Source organism: Arvicola amphibius, chromosome 17, assembly GCF_903992535.2.
Source record: "Arvicola amphibius chromosome 17, mArvAmp1.2, whole genome shotgun sequence".
Classification (NCBI taxonomy): Eukaryota; Metazoa; Chordata; class Mammalia; order Rodentia; family Cricetidae; genus Arvicola; species Arvicola amphibius.
Window position 1 is genome coordinate 9,991,883 of NC_052063.2, and position 24,146 is coordinate 10,016,028.

General features: G+C 42.7%; 1 protein-coding gene across 2 annotated transcripts in view; it reads left to right on the top strand.

Moving 5' to 3' along the window:
* The window catches only part of Nr2c1 (nuclear receptor subfamily 2 group C member 1), a 52,556-nt gene that overhangs the window by 27,058 nt on the left and 1,352 nt on the right, over positions 1-24,146 (top strand). For both annotated transcript variants that reach the window (XM_038314679.1, XM_038314680.1), the window contains exons 10-13: positions 8,316-8,437; positions 16,662-16,801; positions 19,336-19,473; positions 22,067-22,172. In XM_038314679.1, the coding sequence (XP_038170607.1) occupies positions 8,316-8,437; positions 16,662-16,801; positions 19,336-19,473; positions 22,067-22,172 (506 nt within the window). The remainder of the gene's footprint in view (positions 1-8,315; positions 8,438-16,661; positions 16,802-19,335; positions 19,474-22,066; positions 22,173-24,146) is intronic.

The window sequence follows — 24,146 nt, forward strand, 5'->3', positions numbered from 1 at the left end:
TTAGAACCAGTTAGTCACGGTGGCTTTCTTTCCTTAAGCAGGGACGTCCATTGTGAACCGAATGCGTGGCTTCTGTGCAGTGCCTGGCTACCACGTTCTTAGTGTAAACTGGTATCCGAGACCCAGGGGTTTGGCTCGCACGCTGGAGATGATAAGGATAAAAGTGGTGATGTGGGGGGGGGCTGCCTTCCCTAGCTGCCCCTCAGCATCATCACGAGGGGCACCCATGGCAGCATCTTAACTCCTGCTACTTTTAAAAGCCATTTTGGAAAAGGAGCATTGGGAATTTATCCTAAATACATTTTGTAATGGTGTAATTCATAATGATATGAATCCCTACATACACTCTACATATATGGTCCTACGTATGCTGGGCAAGTGCCCTACCGCTGCTCCTCGTCTCAGCCTCTGCACACTCTGAAAATGGAAGCAATACAGGTAGACAATTAGAAACGATATAGTTGAAGCCTAAGAAATAACTTTCTAAAATGTGATTTGCTGTTCAAATGAATATGCTGAACACAGCTGTAGATGTGCTCACTGCTTAGATCTCATCAACACCATCTTCTTCTTGGCCTTTGCTCTGCAGTTGGGAATACCATTAGAAAGGGGTGTGCAGAATAATTGCGTACGCTCAGATTACACTTAACAAGGCAGAGCAGTGCTGTACCTGTTGAGAATGATTGACAGTCGATTAGAAACTTGCCTACATTTCTTAGGGAAACATCAAATAAGTCAGTACTGCCAGTAAAACTAACAAACAGAAAATAAATGTATCATCAATCAAAACACCATATAAGATTGGTATTTCAAAATTCAGCTTGGTTGAAGTAGCCACAGAAAAAAATTCACTGTTTATGATTTATGGTTTAGTAATTGCTGCAACATGATAGAGCAATTAAACCATCAGAGAAAACAGTTTTCATGTAAAAATTTACTAAAGTTAACTTAGGAGAAATGCAAGTGTTTTATGTGCATTGATTGCACAAGGAAAATTTTCATAGGTGATATAAGAAGGAAGAGTAAATAGCACCTAAAAGTTGTTGTCGGAGCTGTGGAGGAGGGTGGTCAAGGTGCATGTGCACCCCATTGTTCTTTCATCTCATCAAAACAATTCATCTTTTGTGTTCTCGGTTCCGCTTCCTGCTCTGGACTTAGATTGGAGGAAGGACAAGGAGAGAGACATAGGCAGAGACCCAGTGCGAGCAAGGACAAAGAGCTTCTACAGACAGCGGCTGTTCCACGTCTTTAGATCGGCTCTCAGATTTTCAGTTCTATGAACTAAATGCTCTAGGCAGATGAATTAAACAAATTCAAACTTTGACTTTTCTCTCTGGAGTTGGTGGGATCTTTTTCTCCTGAAAACGGCAGCTTCTTCAACTCCCGCTCCCAGTCCTGGGAGCGTCTTATTTTTCAGCCATTGCCTGGTCGGTTCTTCGCCGGAGTCCTCGGGCTGGGCCTCGGGGGCAGCCTCATTCAGATCTCTGACCTCTCGTCACTGAGCCAAGCAGCGTTTTGTTCTGTGTTGCTCTGTGTCTAATTTGCTTATTTTCCTATTTGTTTTTTCAGCCGAGCCATTCCACCTTCTCTTGGATGAGCTGGAGTTTTTATTTTCATGTTGTAGTGGGACTCAGCTTATTCAAAGCAACCTAACTGTAGGCAGGAGAAGCCATCTGATAATGCAACTGGAAGGAAAAAAATCTAGAATGATAGTGATATTTTTATTTAATGACATTTTTGAGTCATGATTTCAAAACTCTCTCGCTTTTTTCTTATTCGAATAATTAAAGTAAGCAGGACTTCTGTCCTTTGAAGTAGATACATAGGACAAGGGCGAACCATTGTGAACACTGAGCTCTCAACCCTTCCCATCCTGCAGAGCTGTGACTCCCTGTCAGCCTGTGACTAATTGTAACCATTCTGTCACTTGAATGTCCACCTTCCTGTTTGTGAGTTCGAGGCCAGCCTGGTCTACAGAGTAAATTCCAATGCAGTCGGGGCTACACAGAAAAACCCCATCTCAAAAAACCAGTAAAAGAAAAAGAAGAAATAATATTTTTCATTCAACCTATTCTGATCAGTTTCCCCTCCCCCATCTCCAGATCCTTTCCACCTCCCTACCCATCCAGCTCCACTCCTTTCTTTCTTTCTCTTTAGAACAAACAGGCAAACAAACAAACCAGAATAGAAAAGAAAAAGTACAAGAAACACATACATACCATAAAACACAGAATTGGAAACCATACTATACAAGCAAAAGAGGTCCCACATTCTATTCCTGAAAGTAAGAATTAGGTAAACCTTTGTGCCTAATTTTGAACAAAGACAAGGTTTTTTTTATTTAATTTTTTGATTGAAAATAGATTCTTCTCTCATATAATACATCCTGACCACAGTTTCCTTCCCCCCACCTCTTCCAGCTCCTCCCTCCCCAGATCCACTCCCCTCTGCTTCCCTTCAGAAAAGACCAGGCCTCCAAGAAACAACAGCCAAACATCACAAAACAAGATACAATAAGACAAGGCAGATACCCTCATGTGGAGGCTGGACAAGGTAACCCAGGAGGAAGAAAAGAGTCCAAGAGCAGGCAAAGGAGTCAGAGACATAGCTACTTCCACTGTTAGGAGTCCCACAGAAACACCAAGCTAACAGCCATAACAGATACACAGACCCATGCAGGCCTCAGGCTTGCCGCTTCAGTCTCTGGGAACCAATGTGAGTCCTGCTCAGATTCAATGGGTCCTCCTGGTGTCCTCCATCCCCTCTGACTTCTGCAATCTTTCCTCTCTTCCTCAAGGTTCCCTGAGCTCTGAGGGGAGGCACCCAATGGAGACCTCTAGTTTAGACTTCCTCCCTCCCTCCCTCCCTCCCTCCCTCCCTCCCTCTCTCTCTCTCTCTCTCTCTCTCTCTCTCTCTCTCTCTCTCTCTCTCTCTCTCTCTCTCTCTCTCTCTCTCTCTCTGCATAATGTCTGGTTGTGGGTCTCTGCACCCTCTCCTATCTGCTTCCAGAAGAATCTTCTCTGAAGATGACTGAGCAAGGCACCGATCATATTTGTTTTTCTGAGTCTGAGATAACTCACACAGGGTGATCTTTTCTAGTATCCATTGGCCAGCAAATTTGATGATGTCATTTTTAACAGACGAGTAATACTCCATTGTGTAAATGTGCTACATTTTCTTTATCCATTCTTCAGTTGGGAGACATCGAGGTTGTTGCCAGTTTCTAGTTATTATGAATAAAGCTGCAGTGAACGTAGCTGAGCAGGTGTCCTTGTGGTACCATGGACATTCTTTGGGTATGTGCCCATGAGTAGTTAGCTGGATCTTGAGGTAGATCGATTCCCAACTTTCTGAGGACTTGTCATATTGGTTTCCATAATGACTATATAAGTTTGCACTCCCACCAGCAATGGAAGGGTTCCCCTTGCTCCACATCTTCACTGGGGGGAACTGTCATTTGTGTTACTGATTCTATTCTGACAGGTAAACAGATGGACTCTCAAAGTAGTTTTAATTTGCATTTCCCTGAGGGTTAAGGATGTTGAATAGTTCTTTAAGTGTTTCTCAACCATTGCGCTTCCTCTATTGAGAATTTTCTCTCTAGATCTGTATTTCATTTTTTAATTGAATTATTTTTTGTGATATATATATATATCACAAAAATAATATATATATATATATTGGATATTAGTCCTCTCTCAGATGGGAGTTGCTAAAAAATTCTTTTTTACCCTTTCTTTGTTCAGTTGACAGTGTCTTTTACCTTACAGAAGATATTCCATTTCATGGGGTCCCATTTATTGTTGATCTTAGTGCCTGTGCTATCTGTGCTCTGTTCAGAAAGTTGTCTACTGTGCCAAAGTGGTCAAGGCTGTTCTCCACTTTCTCTTTTATCAGGTTCTATGTGTCTGGTTTTATGTTGAGGTCGATTCAGTTGGACTTGGGTTTCATGCAGGGTGATAATGTGGATCTATTTGGATTCTTCTGTTATATCTTCTTCTACATGAATATGTCCAGTTTGGCCAGCACCATTTGTTGAAGATGCTGTCTTTTTTTTCATTATGCATTTCTGGTTTCTTTATCAAAATTCAGGTATCCATAGGTGTGTGCATTTATGTCTGGGTCTTCTGTCCAATTCAATTGGTCCACTTGTCTGTTTTTGTGCCAGTACCATGCAGCTTGAGATCCAGACGCTTGAGAGCTCCAGTGGTTCTTTTATCGTTCAGGGTTGTTTTAGCTAGCTTGGGTTTTTTTTTTTTTTTTTTTTTTTTTTGTCCACATGAAGTTGAGATTTGTCTTTTCAAGATCTGTAAACAATCATCATGGAATATTGATGGGGATCACGTTGAATCTGTAGATTGCTTTTGGTATGTGGCTATTTTCACTATGTTAATTGGATCTGTGAGCATGGGAGAGCTTCCCATTTTCTGATATCTTTTTCAAATTTCTTCTTCAGAGACTTGAAATTTTTTTTTTTTTTTTTTTTTTTTTGGTTTTTCGAGACAGGGTTTCTCTGTGGCTTTGGAGCCTGTCCTGGAACTAGCTCTTGTAGACCAGGCTGGTCTCGAACTCACAGAGATCCGCCTGCCTCTGCCTCCCGAGTGCTGGGATTAAAGGCGTGCGCCACCACCGCCCGGCCAGAGACTTGAAATTTTTATCATACAAGTCTTTCACTTGCTTGGTTAGAGTTAGCCCAAGATATTGTTTGAAGCTATTTTGAAGGGTGTTATTTTCCTTATTTCTTTCTCAGTAATTTGTCATTTGTATACAGGCCACTGATTTGGGGTTTTGTTTGTTGTTGTTGTTTTGAGTTAGTCTTGTACCCAGACAGTTTGTTGAAAGTGTTTATCAGCTGTAGGAGTTCCCTGGTAGAAGTTTTAAGGCCTGTTATGTATACTATCATATTATCTACAAATAACAGTATTTTGCCTTCTTCCTCTCCGATATGTATCCCCGTGCTCTTCTTCAGTTGTCTTATTGCTCTAGCTAGAATTTAAGTGCTATGTTGAATAGATATGTTGAATAGATACGGATAAAATGGACAGCCTTGTTGAGGGAGGCTACTTGTTTGTTTCCAGCTGCCCAGACCACGAAATGATCATTCAGAAACTATATTATTTGCAGTACTGTTTGGCTAATCGCCTAAGCATATTTCTGGCTTACTCTTATATCTTAAATTAACCCATCTCCATTAATCTGTGCATCACCACGTGACTGAGGCTTACCAGCAAGGTTCCATCCTGTGTCTGTCTCCGGTGGGGCTGCATGGCTTCTCACTGACTCTGCCTACTCTCTCTCTCTCTATCTTTTCCAGCCATTGGCCGAAAGCAGCTTCTTATTAACCAATGGCAATAAAATATATTCACAGTATACATCACCTCCCACATCGCAGCCTTGTTGTGTTCCTGATTTTAGTGAAATTGCTTTGAGCTTCTCTCCATTTAATTTGATGTTAGTTGTCTGCTTGCTGTAAATTGTCTTATTATGTTTAGGTATGTCCCTTGTATCCCTGATCTCTCCAGGACTTTTATCATGAAGGGATGTTGGATTTTGTCAGAGACTTTTTTGGCATCTAATGAGATGATCATGTGTATTTTTTTCCCATTTGTTTATATTGTAGATTACATTTGCTGATTTTTGTATATTGATCCATCCCTGCATCTCTGGGATGAAGCCTACTTGATTATGGTGGATGACCTTTTTGATATGTTCTTGGATATGGTTTGCCAGTATTTTATTGAGTATTTTTGCATCTATGTTTATAAGGGAAATTGGTCTGTTACTCTCTTTCTTTGCTGTGTTTTTATGTGGTTTGTGCATCAGGATAACTATAGCCTCATAAAATGAATTTGGCAAGGTTCCTTCTGTTTATATTTTGTGAAATGATTTGAAGAGCATTATCATTAACTCTTCTTCGAAAGTCTGGTAGAAATTCTGTGCTAAAATTGTCTGGTTCTGTAGACTTTAACTACTTCTATTTCACTATTTAAATTATCTGATCTTGATTTAACTTTAACTTTTGTGGGTTTTTTTTACTTTTAATAAAAATTATAATGTGTATGTGTATGGGTGTTTTTCCTGCATGGATGCCTGGAGCGCTTGTATGCAGTGCCCTTGTAGGCTAGGAGAGGTGTCAGAGCCAAGAGCGCAGTTACAGACATTGGTAGCCATTATATGGTTACTGGGAATCGAACCTGAGTCCTCGGGAAGAGCTGCCAGTGCTCTTAACAACTGAGCCATCTTTCCAGCCCTTGTTTTCTTACATTTTACCTGACATTTATAGAAAACTGTTATATCTTATCGATGAAAACGCTGTGATCTGTTTGGTATGTAGATACCTTTGGAAATCTTATCAAAGCCATTAGTTCCCTAGAAAAATATTATTGGGATGTGGAAAGATAGCTCAATTGGTGAAGCCTTATAAGCACATGGGCCTGAGTTTAAATCCTAGGACCTATGTTAAAAAAATAAATAAATAAAACAGGTGTCAGTCGTGGTACCACATGTTTCTAATCCCAGCTTTGCAGACACAGATAGGCTTCCCTGGGGCTCCCTTGCTGGTCAGTCTAAATGAGCCCCAGGCCAGCTCTTTCTTTCTCAACAGAAAAGATGAATGGGCGGTGTGGTGTGTGAGGAATGAGGTCGTCCTCTGGCTTGCACTTGCACTCCCACACGTGCGTCTGCACACACAGGAACACACACACAGTGAAAGAAAAACACTTATGGAGCAGCTGATACCCCACCCATCCCACATCAGCTGCTGTTCACTGTCTGGAGTCCTGCGCTTCTCGTGGGTGTGAGTATCCAAGGCACGCTCTCCAGCGGAAACTAGATCTTGCTATTTTTTCCTACTTAGGTGTCTGTGAGGCTTTTTGTTTGTTTTGTTTTGTTTTAGAGCAGATTTCTCTCTGGAGCCCAGACTGCTCGGAACTTGCAGCACAGACCAGGCTGGCCTCAGTTTCCAGCTTGTGGTGCTCCGGCCTCACCATCCTAAAAGCTGGGATTGCAGGCGTGCATTACCACACCTGGCCGGTTTTTGTTTTTACTGTCATCTCTGTTTTTCTTATTAATTTTAATATTTCTAAAATATTCTATAGTGGGCATCATTATTTTTTCTGGTTATTGGAATTTGGGTTGTCGCTAGCATTTAATGCTGTGTTTGAAGCAGCGTTAAAGGGGGCGTTCTTACCTATGACTTTTGTGTGTGTGTATGGGCAAGTGTTTTTCTGGAATAGATTTAGAAATGATGCCTGGGACCAGAACTGTGTCAGAGTTTTCAGTTTTTCAGATTTGGGGGTAGCTATTGAGTTGTTACTAGTTGAACACTTAATCCAGAAATCCAAGATGTGCAAATGTCTGAAATATCAAGCATCAATCCCCCAAATGTTTCCGAGTTTAGATTTTGGGTTAGGGTTGTTCAGCCTTGCTGTAGGTCCCCCGATATAACTCATTTTTCCCATTTGGTAGATAACAGCAAGGTTTCCTCTGGTTTAGCCCTTCAATTGCTGTGTACTCATTTCCCGGGTCCCCTCTGAGGTCACTGTTGATTCAAAATAGGAAAGGCAGTCCTTACGTGTGCACATAAGACTTCCAGAATGTTTCCAGAAGTGTTTTGGTAGAGGATTCATGTTCACTGTGGTCAGACACTTAAAGTAACTCTCTAAAGTCAATTTGAATGTTACTCTTTTTAACAGTCATTTATTTGTTTATAACAATACAAAACAATAGTTTGTATTTAGTAACGTTATTTTAGGATAGGGTGATACTGCACAGACCTGCTTTTTGAGGAGTTGAAGGACTCTCAGTGTTGAGCCCCGGTCCCCATATGCTTTGTTTGCTTCATCGAGGTCATAGCAGTGCCCGGTGTGGGAGCGTGCTCTCCTCAGTGGGCACCAGCCGGCCTGCTTCACGCTCGCTACTCTGCCCTCTCTGCCAGCGAAACTACAGCCTAAACGAAGGACCCTTCAGTATACAGGGCTGCTCAGACACTGAATTTACTGTGTGGCCTTGGTAGAGAAAGGAGTGGGGGAGGAGAACACACTGATGTACCAAGAGAGTAACTTCATAAAGTTCCATGGTTGACAAGCACTCAGGAGAGTCCGTCTGTCTGTCCTTACTTCGACAGACTTTACAATCTGCTCCTCCCAAGCACTGGTGTCATCCCCGGTGACGCGAGTTGTCTCAGTAGTAGAGATTTTTAGGTGAAGATATTGGATTCCTCTGTGATGTGTTATCTTTATATTCAAGTTTTTCAAAGAACTGATGATTTGGAACTTGAAGTCATAAGATGATTCACCTAAATCTGTTCATGCTAGCTCACCATGCCTTCTCCTATGCCCGAGTACCTGAATGTGCACTACATTGGGGAGTCGGCCTCCAGACTGCTGTTCTTATCGATGCACTGGGCACTTTCCATTCCTTCTTTCCAGGCACTAGGGTGAGTGTTTTGAAGTCCTTGAATATAAATGTGATTTTTGTGGCACACGTTTGTTTAAACAAGAAAGTTTATTTGGGGAGGATTTGTACTACGGTAGAAAAAGAAGGTCTGCCGTTCTATTTATGTGATAATTAAAATGATAGCTAACTACTTTTTTCTCCATTGCTTTTGGTGTGGAAGAGTTGCCATGTTTTATAGTTTGAGCAAGTTAATAATCTGGGTAAGAGGCGAGGACAAATCGTGGCCAGCACCAGCAGTAGCCATCTTTGATTAACACAGTGAGAGGCCCAGTGGCTGAGAACACTGTCGGCTCTTGCAGAAGACCCAGGTTCTGTTTCCAGCACCCACCTGGTGGCCCACTGCCTTCTTACCTCCAGCTCCAGTGGACCTGATACTCTCTTTCTGATTTTCCTGCTGGCACCAGGCATGCACATGGTACACAGACATACATGCAGGCAAAATATGCATGCACACATTTTTTTTTTAAGATAGGAATGTATTAGCACTCAGGCATGTCTGGCCTCATGGCTATGAGCTCCATACGCCAACAGTAGCTATGAAATCATAAAACACTGTAGATTTTTGTGATGTATTTTATTTATTTATTGTTCTTTGATGATGTGATCTTTAAGTGGACTTTGTAGATGGCACGGTCATGTGCAGTGTCAAAAGGCTGGATGCTCCTGTTGGATGGTTGTCCCCCGCAATGTTCAGTATTCATCCACGCATGACACCAGGGAGCTGTATTTGCCTACATGTTTAAAATTAGAGGTGATTGTTTCTCAATCATCTAGTTCCCTCCCCCAACCTCCGAAGACCATTTTAGAAATGTGCGCATTCAGATGAAATGGGAAGTGACCTACTCCAAAAAAATCAGAGCCGTACAAACATTTGCTGACCTGTGACAAGGAGAGAGCCAAGCCTTTACTCAGCTGGCTGTAGTTTACTCTCAGGGCCCTCCCTGTTCAGTTGGATTCGTTTGTTTCCCATTTGACAGATGGAGATAACGGCCCCTTCCTATCCTTAGAGAGTGCTTTGACTATAACTAAAAAACACGTGAGCCCTGAGCCCACAGGACATAGTTGATACCGTGACTGGTTACGCGCTACTCAGTGAGCTGTGAGATACAGGGCAGAGGTTATATTAGCGTATGTAGCCTCGGAACGAGCCTTCCCTTTTATCTCAGGATAATAGTCAGCTGTTAGTAATTTTCCAAAATGTTTCTAAGAAAAAACTTTAAGGAGCTAGAGAGATGGCTCAGAGGTTAAGAGCATCAGCTGCTCTTCCAGAGGTCCGGAGTTCAATTCCCAGCAACCACATGGTGACTCACAACCATCTATATAATGAGATCTGGTGCCCTCTTCTGACATGCAGGCGGAACATGGTATACATAATAAATAAATTTTTTAAAAAGAAAAAGCATTAAAATATGGTATAAAAACATTAACATGCTGATGTTTTATGATTTGTTAGGCATTAAGTGCCATCAGCCAAACTATAACTGACACACTTAGTCCAGAAAAGCAATCTTGATTCCCACCCCACCCACCTTCCTGGAATAAACTATTCATTATTTTAATTAAAGAAGAGAACTAGAGATGTAAGCCGAACTCTTTCCATTAGTCACACGACCATTGTTTTTAAGCACTTCTGTTGAATGCGCTTATCCGTGGAAACAGCTGGGATGCAGCACAAACTAAGCGGTGCCTGAGGTTTCTGCTTATAGAATAATTAATGTGACAGTGGCAGCCACTTGTCTCTGGAAATCAGTTTCTGTGCAGCAGCCACAGGACTCTTAATTAGAATAGCTGTTGAGCTAACAATCCCGGCCGTTAGCTGCTACACAAACTCTTACTTCTTGTCTCTGCCTAGATAATCTTTAAATCCTTTTTATGAGTTGACTTAATCAGATAAGAGCTGGATGCTAATGGCGGGAAGCTCTGTTTTGTGGAGATAAAAGACGGTCTAAGCCTGACTGAGAGTGTGTGTGCTGGGTTTTTCTGGCTGGATACAGAAATTGTCCTCAGAGCTCTGAATTTGCAGCGGGACACAGACAACAGTAGCAAGCACGTTTACGCAGATGGCTTGGTGGGTAGGGATTTGGTTAGTATCATTTGTATTTTGAAAAGCCTCTATATTTAATAGAAATGTTGATTTTCTGTTTAAGATCTGTAGTTTAATTCATAGGAAATTCATTCTGTATGGTTTAGGCAAATGATTCACAGTTCCAGTAGATTAAGAAGTTGGGTAACCTGGGGTGACAGGTAATGCGTTGGGTGTATGTATGTGGATACCAAATGGTTGGGTTGTCCTCAGGCATAGGTGACTTGGCCAACGTAATGCTTTTGTTGTAGATGATACTTCCAGGGCTTTCTGGGATCTGGATGGATCATTTAAATGCATTTTCTATCCATTTCTTTTGCTTCGCAGAAGGAACATTTTGAAAATAGGTACTACGAGGATACTGTAATAGTCATTTATTCCCTAACAGAAGTATTCTGATAGCAAGCATGCCCATGGTTCAGAGTCTTGCTGGGATTCAGGATAGCCTCAAACTTACCATGTAGCTCAGGTTGGCCTTGAACTCTTGCTCTTTTTGCGTCCAAGTGCTGGGATTACAGTCACGTATCCATCCATCCCTAGCTGAAATTTTGTTTTGAATAAACTTGGATGTCCTTCTGTAATTGGTTTCTACAGGTGACCCTGTAACCTCTTTCCTGGAAGTAACTAATTTAGCGTTTACTCTCAGTTGCCCTCTTGGCCGCCTATTTCTACCGTTCTCATCTTCCGCCCTGAATCTAAGCTGTTCTCTGAGCCTTCCCCATACGTCCACGGTGTTTCCAGTACAAAGGGCAGCACAGACAGACCAGCTCTGATATTTTTCCAGTTATGTTTGCTTTCCTGTGTTTGTCATTTCTCCTAGAGACTTTTCTATTGCCGCGACCAAGTCAAATAGAAGACAGAGTTTTGGGGATGTTATGACTTCAGAGGGTTAGAGTCCGTGAACATCATGGCAGGAAGCATGCCACCAGACAGGCAGGCATGGTGCTGGAGCAATAACGGAGAGCTTACATCTTGAATGTCAAACAGGAGTCAGAGAGAATGGGAATGGTGTGGGTCTTTTGAAATCTCAAAGCCCACCCCTCTGTGACACACGTCCTCTTAACAAGGCCACACCTCCCAATCCTTCCCAACCATTTCTACTAATTGGGACCAAGTATCACACATATGAGCCTATGGGGGCCTTTCTCGTTAAACCCACCACACTGCTTACCTACTTTGGTTAGCTGTTTTCTTTTTAAAACTTCATAGTCAGAGGTTAAGATGAAGACTGGTTTGCTTTTAAGTTTTCTTTACTCCTAAAGTAACCCAAGTATAAAACCATAAAATAAAACCTTCTCTCCAGAAGTAAGTAATCCCGTTGTTACGAGTTCAGTGTCCTGCCAGCTCTTTCGATGCCATGGTTATTAAACCATCCAAACACCCTCACCTAGTGGCACAGCCTGTTCTTTCTCTCGACTGTCACATCACACTATCCAACTTTCTGTGCCACGTGTATAAATTCCCATTTTTCCTAATGACTGCCTCATTTGTGGAAGTATTACAACTTAGATACTCATCTCTATCAGCAGACATATGAGCTGTTGCCAGCTTTCATATTCTATCCAGTGCTACCAAGCAGTCTGTCAAGATGCGTTACTATTTCCATGAAATAGGTTGCTAGGTCTATGAGGCATGCACATTTGCTTTGATGTCGTTAGGAACTGTTCCCCGAAGGCACTGATGAGTCCCACTTGCAGCAGCAGTGGACAAATGAGCTTCTTTCCTCACTGTTGACTGGGAGTCTTACTGTTGCTGACAACCAAGCATAATGCCTTCTTATTTTCCTTGATTTTAACTGAGATGGCTTTCTCTTCATTATCTCCTGTGTGAAGGTTTATGCATACTGCTTTTCTTTGCATTTGAACTTCACTTTCAAGTTTATTCCATAGCCAGTTTCTTCTGTTGGCAGGTTGTCCTTCCCAAATACTGAAATATAATCACGAGGGAAAACTTCTCTGTAAACTCTTGGTTTTGCTTTTTTGTTTGTTTGTTTGTTGCTTTTGAGGCAGCACCTCAGACTGTAGTGCAGACTAGCTGGGAACTCATTATGCAGCTCAAACTGACCTCTTACACAATCCCCCTGCCTCAGTCTCCCCCATGCTTTGTGTGTAGACATGCACTGCCATGTCCAGCTACTTTGTAAACTCTTGGGTGGCAATGTTAGCCTTTGAATCTTTTTACTGCCTTCTTTCTGCTTATGTGTTCGTGTGCACCTGAGTGCACGGGTGTGCACCAAGTTGCAAGTTTTTTGTTTTATTTTGTGTTTGGGGGATGGGATGCACATGGCACAGCACACATGTGAAGGCCAGAGGACAACTTGTAGTGGTGAGCTCTCTCCTTCCGCCATGTGAGTCCTGGGGATCGCCAGGTGGTTGGGCTTGATGACAAGCACTTTTACCTGTGGGCCATCCCACTGACACCCTGTGGCATTCTTCTTCTTTTTTCTCTCTTCATTCGTTACAAATGTTTCCAGTAATACATATCCCTACAACCAGCAGTTCCTCAGTCCTAGCAGGTCCCAGGGCTGGAATTCTTCTGCCCCTAAAAAGTCAGATAAGAATTTTCATACATACATACATACATACATACATACACACCTACACACACACACACACACAGAGAGAGAGAGAGAGAGAGAGAGAGAGAGAGAGAGAGAGAGAGAGAGAGAGAGAGAGAGAGAGAGAGAGAGAGAGAGAGACAGAGACAGACCGTGGCTGTCAGCACAAAGGTGGGAATGGCTAGTGCACATCTGGTGAACTCCTTAGTGGAGAAAGTTGGCTAAGAAAGGAATTAAGTCAGTACTGGTGGCGCGGGCCAATAGGATTTGCTGACGGAGCCAGAGACAGGAGGATCTGGAATTGAGGCCAGCCTGGACTACACATTAAAGCCAGGCGGTGGTGGCACACATATTTAATCCCAGCACTCGGGAGGCAGAGGCAGGCGGATCTCTGCGAGTTTGAGACAAGTCTGGTCTACAAGAGCTAGTTCTGGGACAGCTAGGGCTGTAACATAAAGAAATCCTGTCTTTAAAAAAGAAAGAAAGAAAAAAGAAAGGAATTAAATCATCAGGAAATTCTAGAGGGGAAGGTTAGTACGCTACACTATACTCTTAGGTGATTAGTAAACGAGCTAAAAGGGCTATTTTTAGTAAAACTATGAATAGGACTTGAGAGTAAAACTCAAGCAGTAAATTTCCTGAACCCAAAACATCAGTAAACTGAGGTGAAGGTGAGCGGAAGGAGTTGAGAATCTTTCAAGTGAGGTAAACCCAGAGCAGCAGCTTGGGCAGGTAGGAATTCTGTGTCCCTGGAAATCTGTGACTATCCTAAGTGGAATGCTCTTTCCTGATCCTAAGCACTGACCACAGGCCTGCTGATAACGATAATTGCAGGAAGGGGGATCTCTGCGTTTACCTAGGAGAGAGGAACGGAGGCCTGGCAGCGGGAAACTGTTTCCACACGTAGCTGAAAGGCATAGGAAACAGTTCTGAACTGTGGGAATTAATTCCCAAATATGTAACAGAAAATTTACAGCAAAAGACAGCCACTTTATTCACAAAGCAATAACACCAAAATTTCGTTGAATCTTGATTTCACCTTTACCAAGGCCCTAGGGTCTGATGAATCACCCGTGAAAAGATGGCTGAGTAATTCTGTATAATGTTGTGACTTGTAGCAGCAGCAGCAGCACATCCTTAATGACTTGAATCTCTTTGCAGAAAAGAAAGAAACCCTACAATTTAATTATCTTAAAATATATAGGTGTTATTTAAAGATTTTTTTTTTGGTAAAATGTCCCAATTTCTCAAACTGACTCTTTTTGTTTCACTTTATTTTTCAAGACAGGGATTCTCTGGGTAGCCCTAGCTATCTTGGATCTCACTCTGTAGATCAGACAGGCCTCAAACTCAGAGATCTACCTGCCTCTGTCTCCCCAGTGCTGGGATTAAAGGTGTGCGCCACCGCAGCCCAGCTTCTATTAAGCCTAGAGTTCAACTGACTTGTAAAGTCCTCACTTCTGTCTGTTCTGTATCCTCAAAGATTAGAAAAACAACAAACAAAAAGCCCAGATTTTCTTGTACACATCATGTACTTTGAAGTACATGTTCACTGTGATACAGAAATGCGCAAGGGAACAGTTACCTTTGGGTAGTGTGGAAACTAGGAAACACACATAAACCTGGGTGCAAGATTAAGTAAACACCCAAAGGAACAAGAGAGGGTGTTAAAAGAGGGCATTTATCCAAAGAAACGAGCTGTGTAGGCAGATATCACAGCGCATGCCTGTAATGCTAGCACTAGGGAGGCCGAGACAAGAGGACCATGCGTTCCAAACCACCAATGGCGTCACAGTGAAACTCTGCCTCAAACAAATACATAGCAACTTCTGAGCCTGGAGATGCATCTCACGGCTCTGGGGTCTGAAGCACAATTAATAAAAACTCAGAGAGAGCAGTTGGGGTTCAATCTGACTATCTGAGAAGCAAAACGGTCAGCCACTAGCTCTTACCTCTACCTCAGTCAGAAATGGTGATCCTGCCTCCAGGAATCTCAGAATGAGACTGTGTGTGAGAGCTGTCTCCTCCTGTCTTATATTCCCCTCTAGTGCTGGGATTAAAGGTGTGCACCACTACCCTCTTGTTTTCTATGGCAAGCTAGTATGGCTACTGGGATTAAAGCTGTGTATTATCATTGTAGTTGTTTTGCTTTTCTGATCCTCAGGCAAGCTTTATTTATTAAAATACAAATGAAAGGCCACTCCAGGGGTCACCCTCAGCTGCACCAAATTAAAAAATAAAAGCTCTGATCTAGCCCTTAAAGAATGAGTGAGTTTGTTAACTAGAGCACCAAGTAGAGACAGAACATTCCGAGAAGATGGCCGCATTTAGAAAGGCATCCACCACCATTGAACACTGAACGTTGCCTTCTCGGCTCGTTACTTTTCTCATTGCCAAGACAGCTTAAGGAGGGAAGGTTTAATTTTGACCCATCTGTTTAGGAAACAATTTTATCATCGTGAAGAAGGTCGTGGCAACAGCTGACAGTGGGCGTTATCCACCACACCGCTGTTTCAGGCTTGCCCGTGTTCTTCCTTATCGCTGCTGTACTTGCTCTCCGCGTCTCCGGACTTCTGAGACAGTATGTCACGTAGCCTAGGCTTGCCTTGAACCCCTGAGCCTCCTGCCTCCACGTCTTGACTGCTGGGATTGCAAGCTTATCCCAACATTTTTGTCTTTAAAAAGTATCTCTGGAGCTGGAGGTATGTCTAAGTGTCTACGAGTACTTCCTGCTCCTGCAGAGGACTTGAGTTTGAATCCTAACATCCACAGCTGGCTCCAGCCAGCTTGTGACACCAGCTGCAGAGAATCTCATGCTCTTTTCTGGCCTCTGAGGACATGTACATGAACGTGCGCGTGTGCACACACACAGAGGGCATATACAGATAGTCACATACACATGCGTCTAAATTATTTTAAAATTTTCTTCCAATTATTGAATGTCATTGCCTCAGAGATCTCTCCCCGACCCTCCTGTTTTCTTACATGTCATCTTCATACTTGTGGGATTTTAACTGTTTGAAATTAACTGTGTATATAGTCAGATGTATATGTTTATCTAACACTTATATAAAATATCTAAAGTTTCATATTTATACAACCCTTCTCTTTCATAGGCAGACTTAATCCACTATGTCAACTCTCATTCCACCAGTGCCTGGCATATCATGGCCTGTTTATTTAAAATTTTTGCAATGTACTTTTACTGGCAGTTGATTCTTAGAAATTGTGTGTGTCTAAGGAGAGCACTGGGTCATTTCCACACAGCGTGTAACGCTCACCTCAGGGTAATTGACACATCTGTTACCTCAGGTACATAGCATTTTTGTATTGGAAAGTGGAGAATACTCTCTACTAACCTGTTTTAAATCTTGCTGTAGCAATAGTGAGCTAGCTGAGATTTAGATTTAGGGCCTCTTTGTGGACTTCTGCCAACTGTACAGAACACAGAATTCTCAGGTGTGTGCCCGTGGGTCTTTTAGAATAGTTGTAAACTGGTGGTTAGTGCATCGATCAGTTGGGAAGTTTATATCTCATGTATGCCTTTGTTTCTGTTCCCACCAGGCAAGAAAGCAGTATATCTTTGGTAAAAGCGTACTGGAACGAACTCTTCACTCTTGGTCTTGCCCAGTGCTGGCAAGTGATGAACGTAGCAACCATATTAGCAACGTTTGTCAATTGTCTTCACAATAGCCTTCAGCAAGGTAAAACCCAACTTATCGATTCTGTTCTCAAAGTTAGTGGGGGAGTCATCTGCTCTGCAAAGGTTAGGGCCAAAGTTAAGTAGCCAGATGACTGTATTGATATTTTACCTTTTTACTCCGGGTAATCTTAACATTTTGACAAATTCATTGATCATTCAAAATATTTTTAAACTGGGTGGTGGTGGCTTCCGCCTTTAATCCTAACTCTTGGGAGGCAGAAGCAGGCAGACCTCTGAGTTTGAGGCCAGCCTGGTCTACAGAGTGAGTTCCAGGACAGGCTTCAAAGCTACACAGAGAAACTCTGTCTTGGAAAAGCATGTGTGTGTGTGTAGACTCACATGATCACATATATACACATGCACATGCATACACACATATTGAGAGAGAGAGGGAGAGAGAGAGAGAGAGAGAGAGAGAGAGAGAGACAGAAACATGAAGACTTGTGTATTTAAGTCTAAAAGGCTTAGTAGTCAGGTTTTTGTTTCTAAAATATAACACCTGAGACTGGGTTATCAAGCAGATAACCCAGAAGAGAGAGAACACATGTGAATGCGCCAAGGAATCTGAAGTTGCTTCTGACAGCCTGCTCTCCTAAGAAAGAGTCTAACCTCGTGAGGAAAACATTAATCTTTCTTACAGGATCGCCTCCCAGCACCACTGTCTTAGCAAGCAAATTCAAACATGGATTTTGGCAGGGACAAACCTCAAATCATCACATAGGCCTTATGAAATTTTGTATTTTTATGTAGAGATAAAAGTCCATGTAAATTTGTATGTAGGTAGGGAATGATCAAATAATTCAGTATGTGTACTTCTCTCCCGATTCTAAGACTATATTTCTTCATAATACCCCTTAGAGTCACATGATCAGCTGGTTTTGAATCAATACCTTAGAATCTCTTCTTTCATCTAAAGAAAATGGAAATGCGTGGGATGCAGTGGTGCTCACCAGAATGACTGGTCTAGGAAGGCACAAGTTCAAGACCATCATGGGCTAATAGCAGACCTTATGTAAATACGTGATCTCACTGTCTAGGTCAGGCTGTCCTGGAACATCATGGAGATAACCTGCCTCTGCCTCCTGAGCACTAGGATTCAAGGGGTGGGCCACCACGGCCAGCTCCAAAAAGCCTCTGTAAAAGTAGAGAGATTTACAAAGTCATGGACTCCTTACTTTTTCTTTTTTTAATTTTCTAGATGCTCTATCTGAGGAAGCAGTAGTAATTCAGCCCCTGGAAAATGGCTAACTCATTAAAACGCTGCTGCCTTTGCGCTCAGGAATAATTTATACATTCGTCCCTTTTATTTCCTCAGTACCTTCTGTTCCCCAGTGCTTTTGTTTGTTTTGTATTTTTGGCTGGTTTTTATTTTTATCAAGACAACATCTCAGTATCTTCTTGAGATTCCCCTGCCTCCATCACCCCGCAGCCCCTCTTCACGTGCTGGCTAGCAGGCATGTGCTGACTACTCACTGCCCCTCTGTTTTCTCCCTTTTCCTTTCTTCCTTTTTTCCCTGGTTGCGATTGGGGCAGCGTCTCACCGTGCAGTCTCCATCTCCCCTAGCACTTGCTGTGTGGCTCAGGCTACATTAAATTCTTCTCCTGCCGTCACCTCCCAAAGGCTGTGGTGACCTGTGCTGCTCCACACCGGGTTGATTGTCTTTACGTCATTTTAAAATCATCGGCTTCCTCATAAAGGGCTGAGAAATCACTTTAAAGCTCATCTAGTAGAAAACTCCCAGAGGGCATCACCACACTCCCTTCTTATTCGTGGTCCTGAGTCCTTCAGTCTGCTCACGTGTTACACGGCAGGGAAAGCCGAAGTCCCATAAACACTCAGATGCCTTCTTCACGTGTCCCTTTTAGATACGTTAAAATGTTGGAAAACCATATTTTTCTCAACTTTTCTTTGCTCTTAGCAATGTGTTTTGCTCAATTTTTGTTTTTATTATACTAAAGTTTCTAATTTTTAAAACTGAAAATGGTTTTCCTCATTATTTTTTCAAATGATAGAAGCTTAAATAAAACCTTGTTATAAACATTTGAGTCTTTTGTACTTTGGTTTTGTTGTTGTTGTTCTTTGTTTCTTTTGAGGTGTGTTCTCAAAAATCTAAGTATCAAAGGATGGCCTTGAACTCCTGATCACCTGCCTCTGCCTCGCAAGTGTTGGGACTCTAGGTACATGCCCACGACTCCAGGCCCTCAGATCTAAGGTTTCCCCGAACACTAGATAAGCACCCTGCCAGGCGAGCTCCACCCCCGCCCCTCTTTGGACTTGGACATTTTTTTCAGATGGATGCTCTACATCTCAAGGGCTATCTGAAGGGGAAACACTGAGTTTCAGGTTTTACTCCATTTTTCTCGAATAAGCAATACCAGAAGGCGATTTGTTACCTCCTGCTCTGAGCAGAGATTCTGAATTCTAAGCGTTTAGAAATCGATTATTCAATACTGGAGGGAAAGTGAGACTGGAAATGCATGAAAATGGCCAACCATTTTCGATGACAATTAGAAGTGTGTGTTTGTGTTTTAAAGACAAAATGTCACCGGAACGGAGGAAGTCGTTGATGGAGCACATCTTCAAGTTGCAGGAGTTCTGTAACAGCATGGTGAAACTCTGCATCGACGGCTACGAGTACGCCTACCTGAAGGCCATAGTGCTCTTCAGTCCAGGTACAGACCCTTCTGTGTTCACAGCATGGCCGAACTTTGCATCGACGGCTATGAGTACGCCTACCTGCAGGCCATATAGAAACACGTCTTCTGCGTTTTGTTTATCATTTATTTAGTCATTTTTTGTACTTTTCAGATAGGGTCTTGGGCTTGTAGTCCTGTTGAGGCTAATACTACCTGTATAGCCCAGTCTTGGCTTGAACCCTTGGCAGTCCTTCTAATACTACCTGTATAGCCCAGGCTTGGCTTGAACCCTTGGCAGTCCTTCTGTCTCAGATACTCACGTACTAGATTGCAGATATACACCGCCATGCCCAGGACATTTGTGTCTCATTAGAGTATTTGATGATGTACAGAAATTGGAGCCCTCACCCACTGCAGATAGGAGTGTAAAATGGTGCAGTTGCCTTGGACAGGAATTCAGCACTTCCTCAGAACATTAAACATGAGGAGGATGGGAAAATTGTTCGGTGGATAAAGTACCTGTCATGCAAACACAAAGACCTGAGTTTGAATCCCCAAAACCGATATAAAAAGCCAGACTGGCTTGAACCTGTAATCCTAGCACTAGCAGTACCAGGAGTGCGATAGGCAGATACCTAATGCTCATTGGCCATCCAGCCTGGCCAATCGATAAGCTCAGTAAGAGACCGTGTCTCCAAACATAGAGGCAGAGAGGAAAGACACCTGATAGCTCCCTCTGCCCCCCACACACATGAACACACCTGTAATAACAAGTACATATGCTGCACACACACACACACACACACACACATACACACAAAGTTAGGCGTTTATTCAATTCCAATTGACCCCCCAAATACAAAATTGTATATGTACACAAAAGTATCGACATGAATGTTCATGTTGGTACTAGTCATAGTAGGCAAAAATGGATACTGTGGAGTTGTCCATCTAAAACTGAGTGAAGCTGGCCTTGATGGGATACGCCCTTAATCTAAGTACTCGGCAGGTAGAAGCAGGATGATTAGGATAACCTTCTCTCCACAGAAATGTACTGTGGCATGCATTCCTGCACACACACACACACACACACACACGTAATAAGAACGTAAAGACAGATGGTGTGCGTGTATACAGTATGTGCACACATGAGGTGCCGTCAGCATATAGAGTTTGGGCCTGTGTGAAAGGCACCACTCCTCCGGGCAGACATCGTTGTTTGACTCCATTTATGTGAAATAATCCCGTGCAGGCAGACATGGAGAGGAATGTAAATTGGTCGTTTGTGGAGTCGGGGCGTGGGGAGATGGGGAGTGATGGCTCCTAGTTGAGGGTTACTTTGGAATCATAAAAATGTCCCATAATTGCATCGTGGCAATACTATAAAACTCTGAATATACTAAAATCATCTAATTTTGTGCTCTAAATCTGATTTTAAGGATATTAGACATTTGCCTGGCAAATCAGTGGAACCCATGGGCCTGTATTATTTGAATTCTTAGATTAATCTTGTTGAGCATTATTAAAGCCAGAACGCAAGACAATTATTGCTGTGTCTGGGGTTTGCTACACTCTCGGGACCTATGAAAGCTGCAGACATGTAGGAAGATGGGCCGCTTGCTTTCCTGCGGTGTCTAGTTTACAGACAGTAAAGTGGCCTCCAGGTTGCTCGTTCACAAGTAGGAGGAATCAGCAGTCCTTTGAGGGTCTGTGCTTTCACTTCGATGGGTATTCTGCTCCTGTGTGTCCTAATAAAACTGTCCGGGGGACCTGCTTCTCCCTCTCTGTGATGTGAATCAGGTGTTAAGACGTTTGTACTGTTTAGTGCTTCACATGAGGCCGGGCCTGTGGCTCAGTGCAGAGTGCAGGCTGAGTGCTTCCTAGGAGCTGATAAGATGTGCCCCCGTTTTCACTCATTTCTGTTTGTGGTGCTGGGACCCAGCATCGGACCTTTACAGGACAGGAGACAGGTCTGCCACTGTGCCACACATCGAGCCGCACGTGTCTCCATTCCAGCACAACCAGTTAGAGAATTTCATTTCTTTTAGGTAAAATCGAAAAGTTAGCTATAAATTGATGGAGCTCTTTAAATACTTCTATTTTGTGAAATATGACTATCAAAATGTTTTGTAGATTATTTCATTTTTCTGCATTATGATTTTTCTGACAAGATAAAAGTGCTAATAACTCATAATTTCTTAAGTACTTCTAAACATGGCCATATCTGTTGGGTTCCTTGACAAATACAACCTGCAAATATTTTGTGGATTAAAGTTGTTTTTAAATTTAATCTTTTAATTTTAGCCCTTTTGGTCATTTTCTGTTGTTAAAAGTGAAATGGTAAAATAAATAAATAAATAAGTAAATAAATATTCCACTACTTTGGAGAGAAAAACATATTGGTAACACACAGTGGTCTGGTTTTTATTAAATGTTAATGGTTACCACTGGCTACAATACGGTCTTGATGGTGTGTTTAGTAATTACTTCTAGAAGGAAGGAGTAAAACATTGTATATGGGGCTTCTGTTTCTAGCGAACTGTCTTCTTCTCCATCCTGTGTCACCATATCCCATGAATTATTAGATGAGCATTCAGAACTTGAGTAACTCTGTTCTTTTATGTCTTAGATCATCCAGGCCTGGAGAACATGGAGCTGATTGAAAAATTTCAAGAAAAGGCTTATGTAGAATTCCAGGACTACATCACCAGGACATATCCAGATGACACCTACAGGTACCTCTAGGCTCAAACTACTTAATGCCATACGTGTAAAGGATTTGTGTTTGTTTTGAGATAGGGTCTCACGTAGCTCACTGGCCTTGAATTTACCCAAAGTAGCCGAGGATAGTCTTTAACCACAATTTCCCTCCCCCTGCCTCCACACTGCTGGGATTACACGTAGGCATGCAGCACCACACCTTGCCTAAAAGCTTTTTGGTGAATCTATTCTACACTGTTTTGCATTGTAAGAGGAATGAAATGTTTTAATCAGCCACTTTGAAGTGGCTGATGCTAGTGAAGGCCATAATGTGGCTGTCTCTGCAGCTTGGTGTTAGAGGACTTCCTTAGTATATGTTAGCTCCTGGGGCGAATTTCCAGCACCAGAAAAAGAGAAAACGTGAAGGGCGTTCCACATATATGGCAAGGCCCTTTGATCCCAGGCACAGAGGAGACAAACCAGCTGTTACCAGGCCTAGCATGCAATAGCTAATGAGTTCTCATTTTAAATCAGTGGTTCGGGGTTGAACAACCCTTCTGGGGTGTTGCCTAAGACCACTGGAAAGCAGGTGTTTACATTATGATTCACAACAGTAACAAAAGAACAGCTATGAAGTAACAGTGAAAATAATCTGATGGCTGGGGGGTGGGGTCCACCACAGCATGAGGAACTGTATTACAGGGTCACAGCATGAGGAACTATATTACAGGATCACAGCGTCAGGAACTGTATTACAGGGTCACAGCATGAGGAACTGTATTACAAGGTCGCAGCATGAGGAAATGTATTACAGGGTCACAGCATGAGGAACTGTATTACAGGGTCACAGCATGAGGAACTGTATTACAGGGTCACAGCATGAGGAACTGTATTACAGGGTCACAGTGTCAGGAACTGTATTACAGGGTCGCAGCATGAGGAACTGTATTACAGGGTCACAGCGTCAGGAACTGTATTACAGGGTCACAGCGTCAGGAACTGTATTACAGGGTCGCAGCATGAGGAACTGTATTACAGGGTCGCAGCATGAGGAACTGTATTACAGAGTCACAGCGTCAGGAACTGTATTACAGGGTCGCAGCATGAGGAACTGTATTACAGGGTCACAGTGTCAGGAACTGTATTACAGGGTCACAGCATGAGGAACTGTATTACAGGGTCACAGCGTCAGGAACTGTATTACAGGGCCGCAGCATGAGGAACTGTATTACAGGGTCACAGCATGAGGAACTGTATTACAGGGTCACAGCGTCAGGAACTGTATTACAGGGTCGCAGCATGAGGAACTGTATTACAGGGTCACAGCATGAGGAACTGTATTACAGGGTCACAGCATCAGGAAGGCTGAGAAGCACTGCTTTAAATAGAGAGGGCAAAATACTGCCCCAAAGACACAGCACCACCAGGGCCCAACTTTTCAAATGAAGTAATTGTGTTAGTAAGAAGAGAGGAAAATGATGAATTAAAACACTCTTAAACTGATAGCTAATTCATTTTGAAACATAGCTTATGCTAATTTTCCAAGTTACCTCTTGCCAGTGTTCCTTGGGGTGGGAAGGAATTCTCCTTTCTTATTTTTATAGAAATAGCCACCCATCTCAGGGGAAAGGACAGCAGCTCAGAATGATTAAGAATACAGTTTTTGGATCATAAGCATATGATACCACCCTTGCTGGGTTTAACATGTGTGTTTCATTTTCCTCATGATAAGACCACCCACTTTTCAGAATTCTAGTAGGCTTCTTTATGTATAGTTTCAGATATTTGTGGTCAATCTCAAACCAAAAATAATAAATAAGGAATTCCAGGAATTATCCCCGCCTTCCAAATCTCACACGGTTGTAGTAGCAGATGAAATGGCACACTCTCTCGTTTGTGCCACCTCCGAGTGCACCGCCCCTCTACCTAGCATCTCCGTGCTGTACCGACTGCGCCCCTGCTGCTCAGATGGTAACCGTGTCAGGTATCTCATTCAGGGTTTGTTTTCA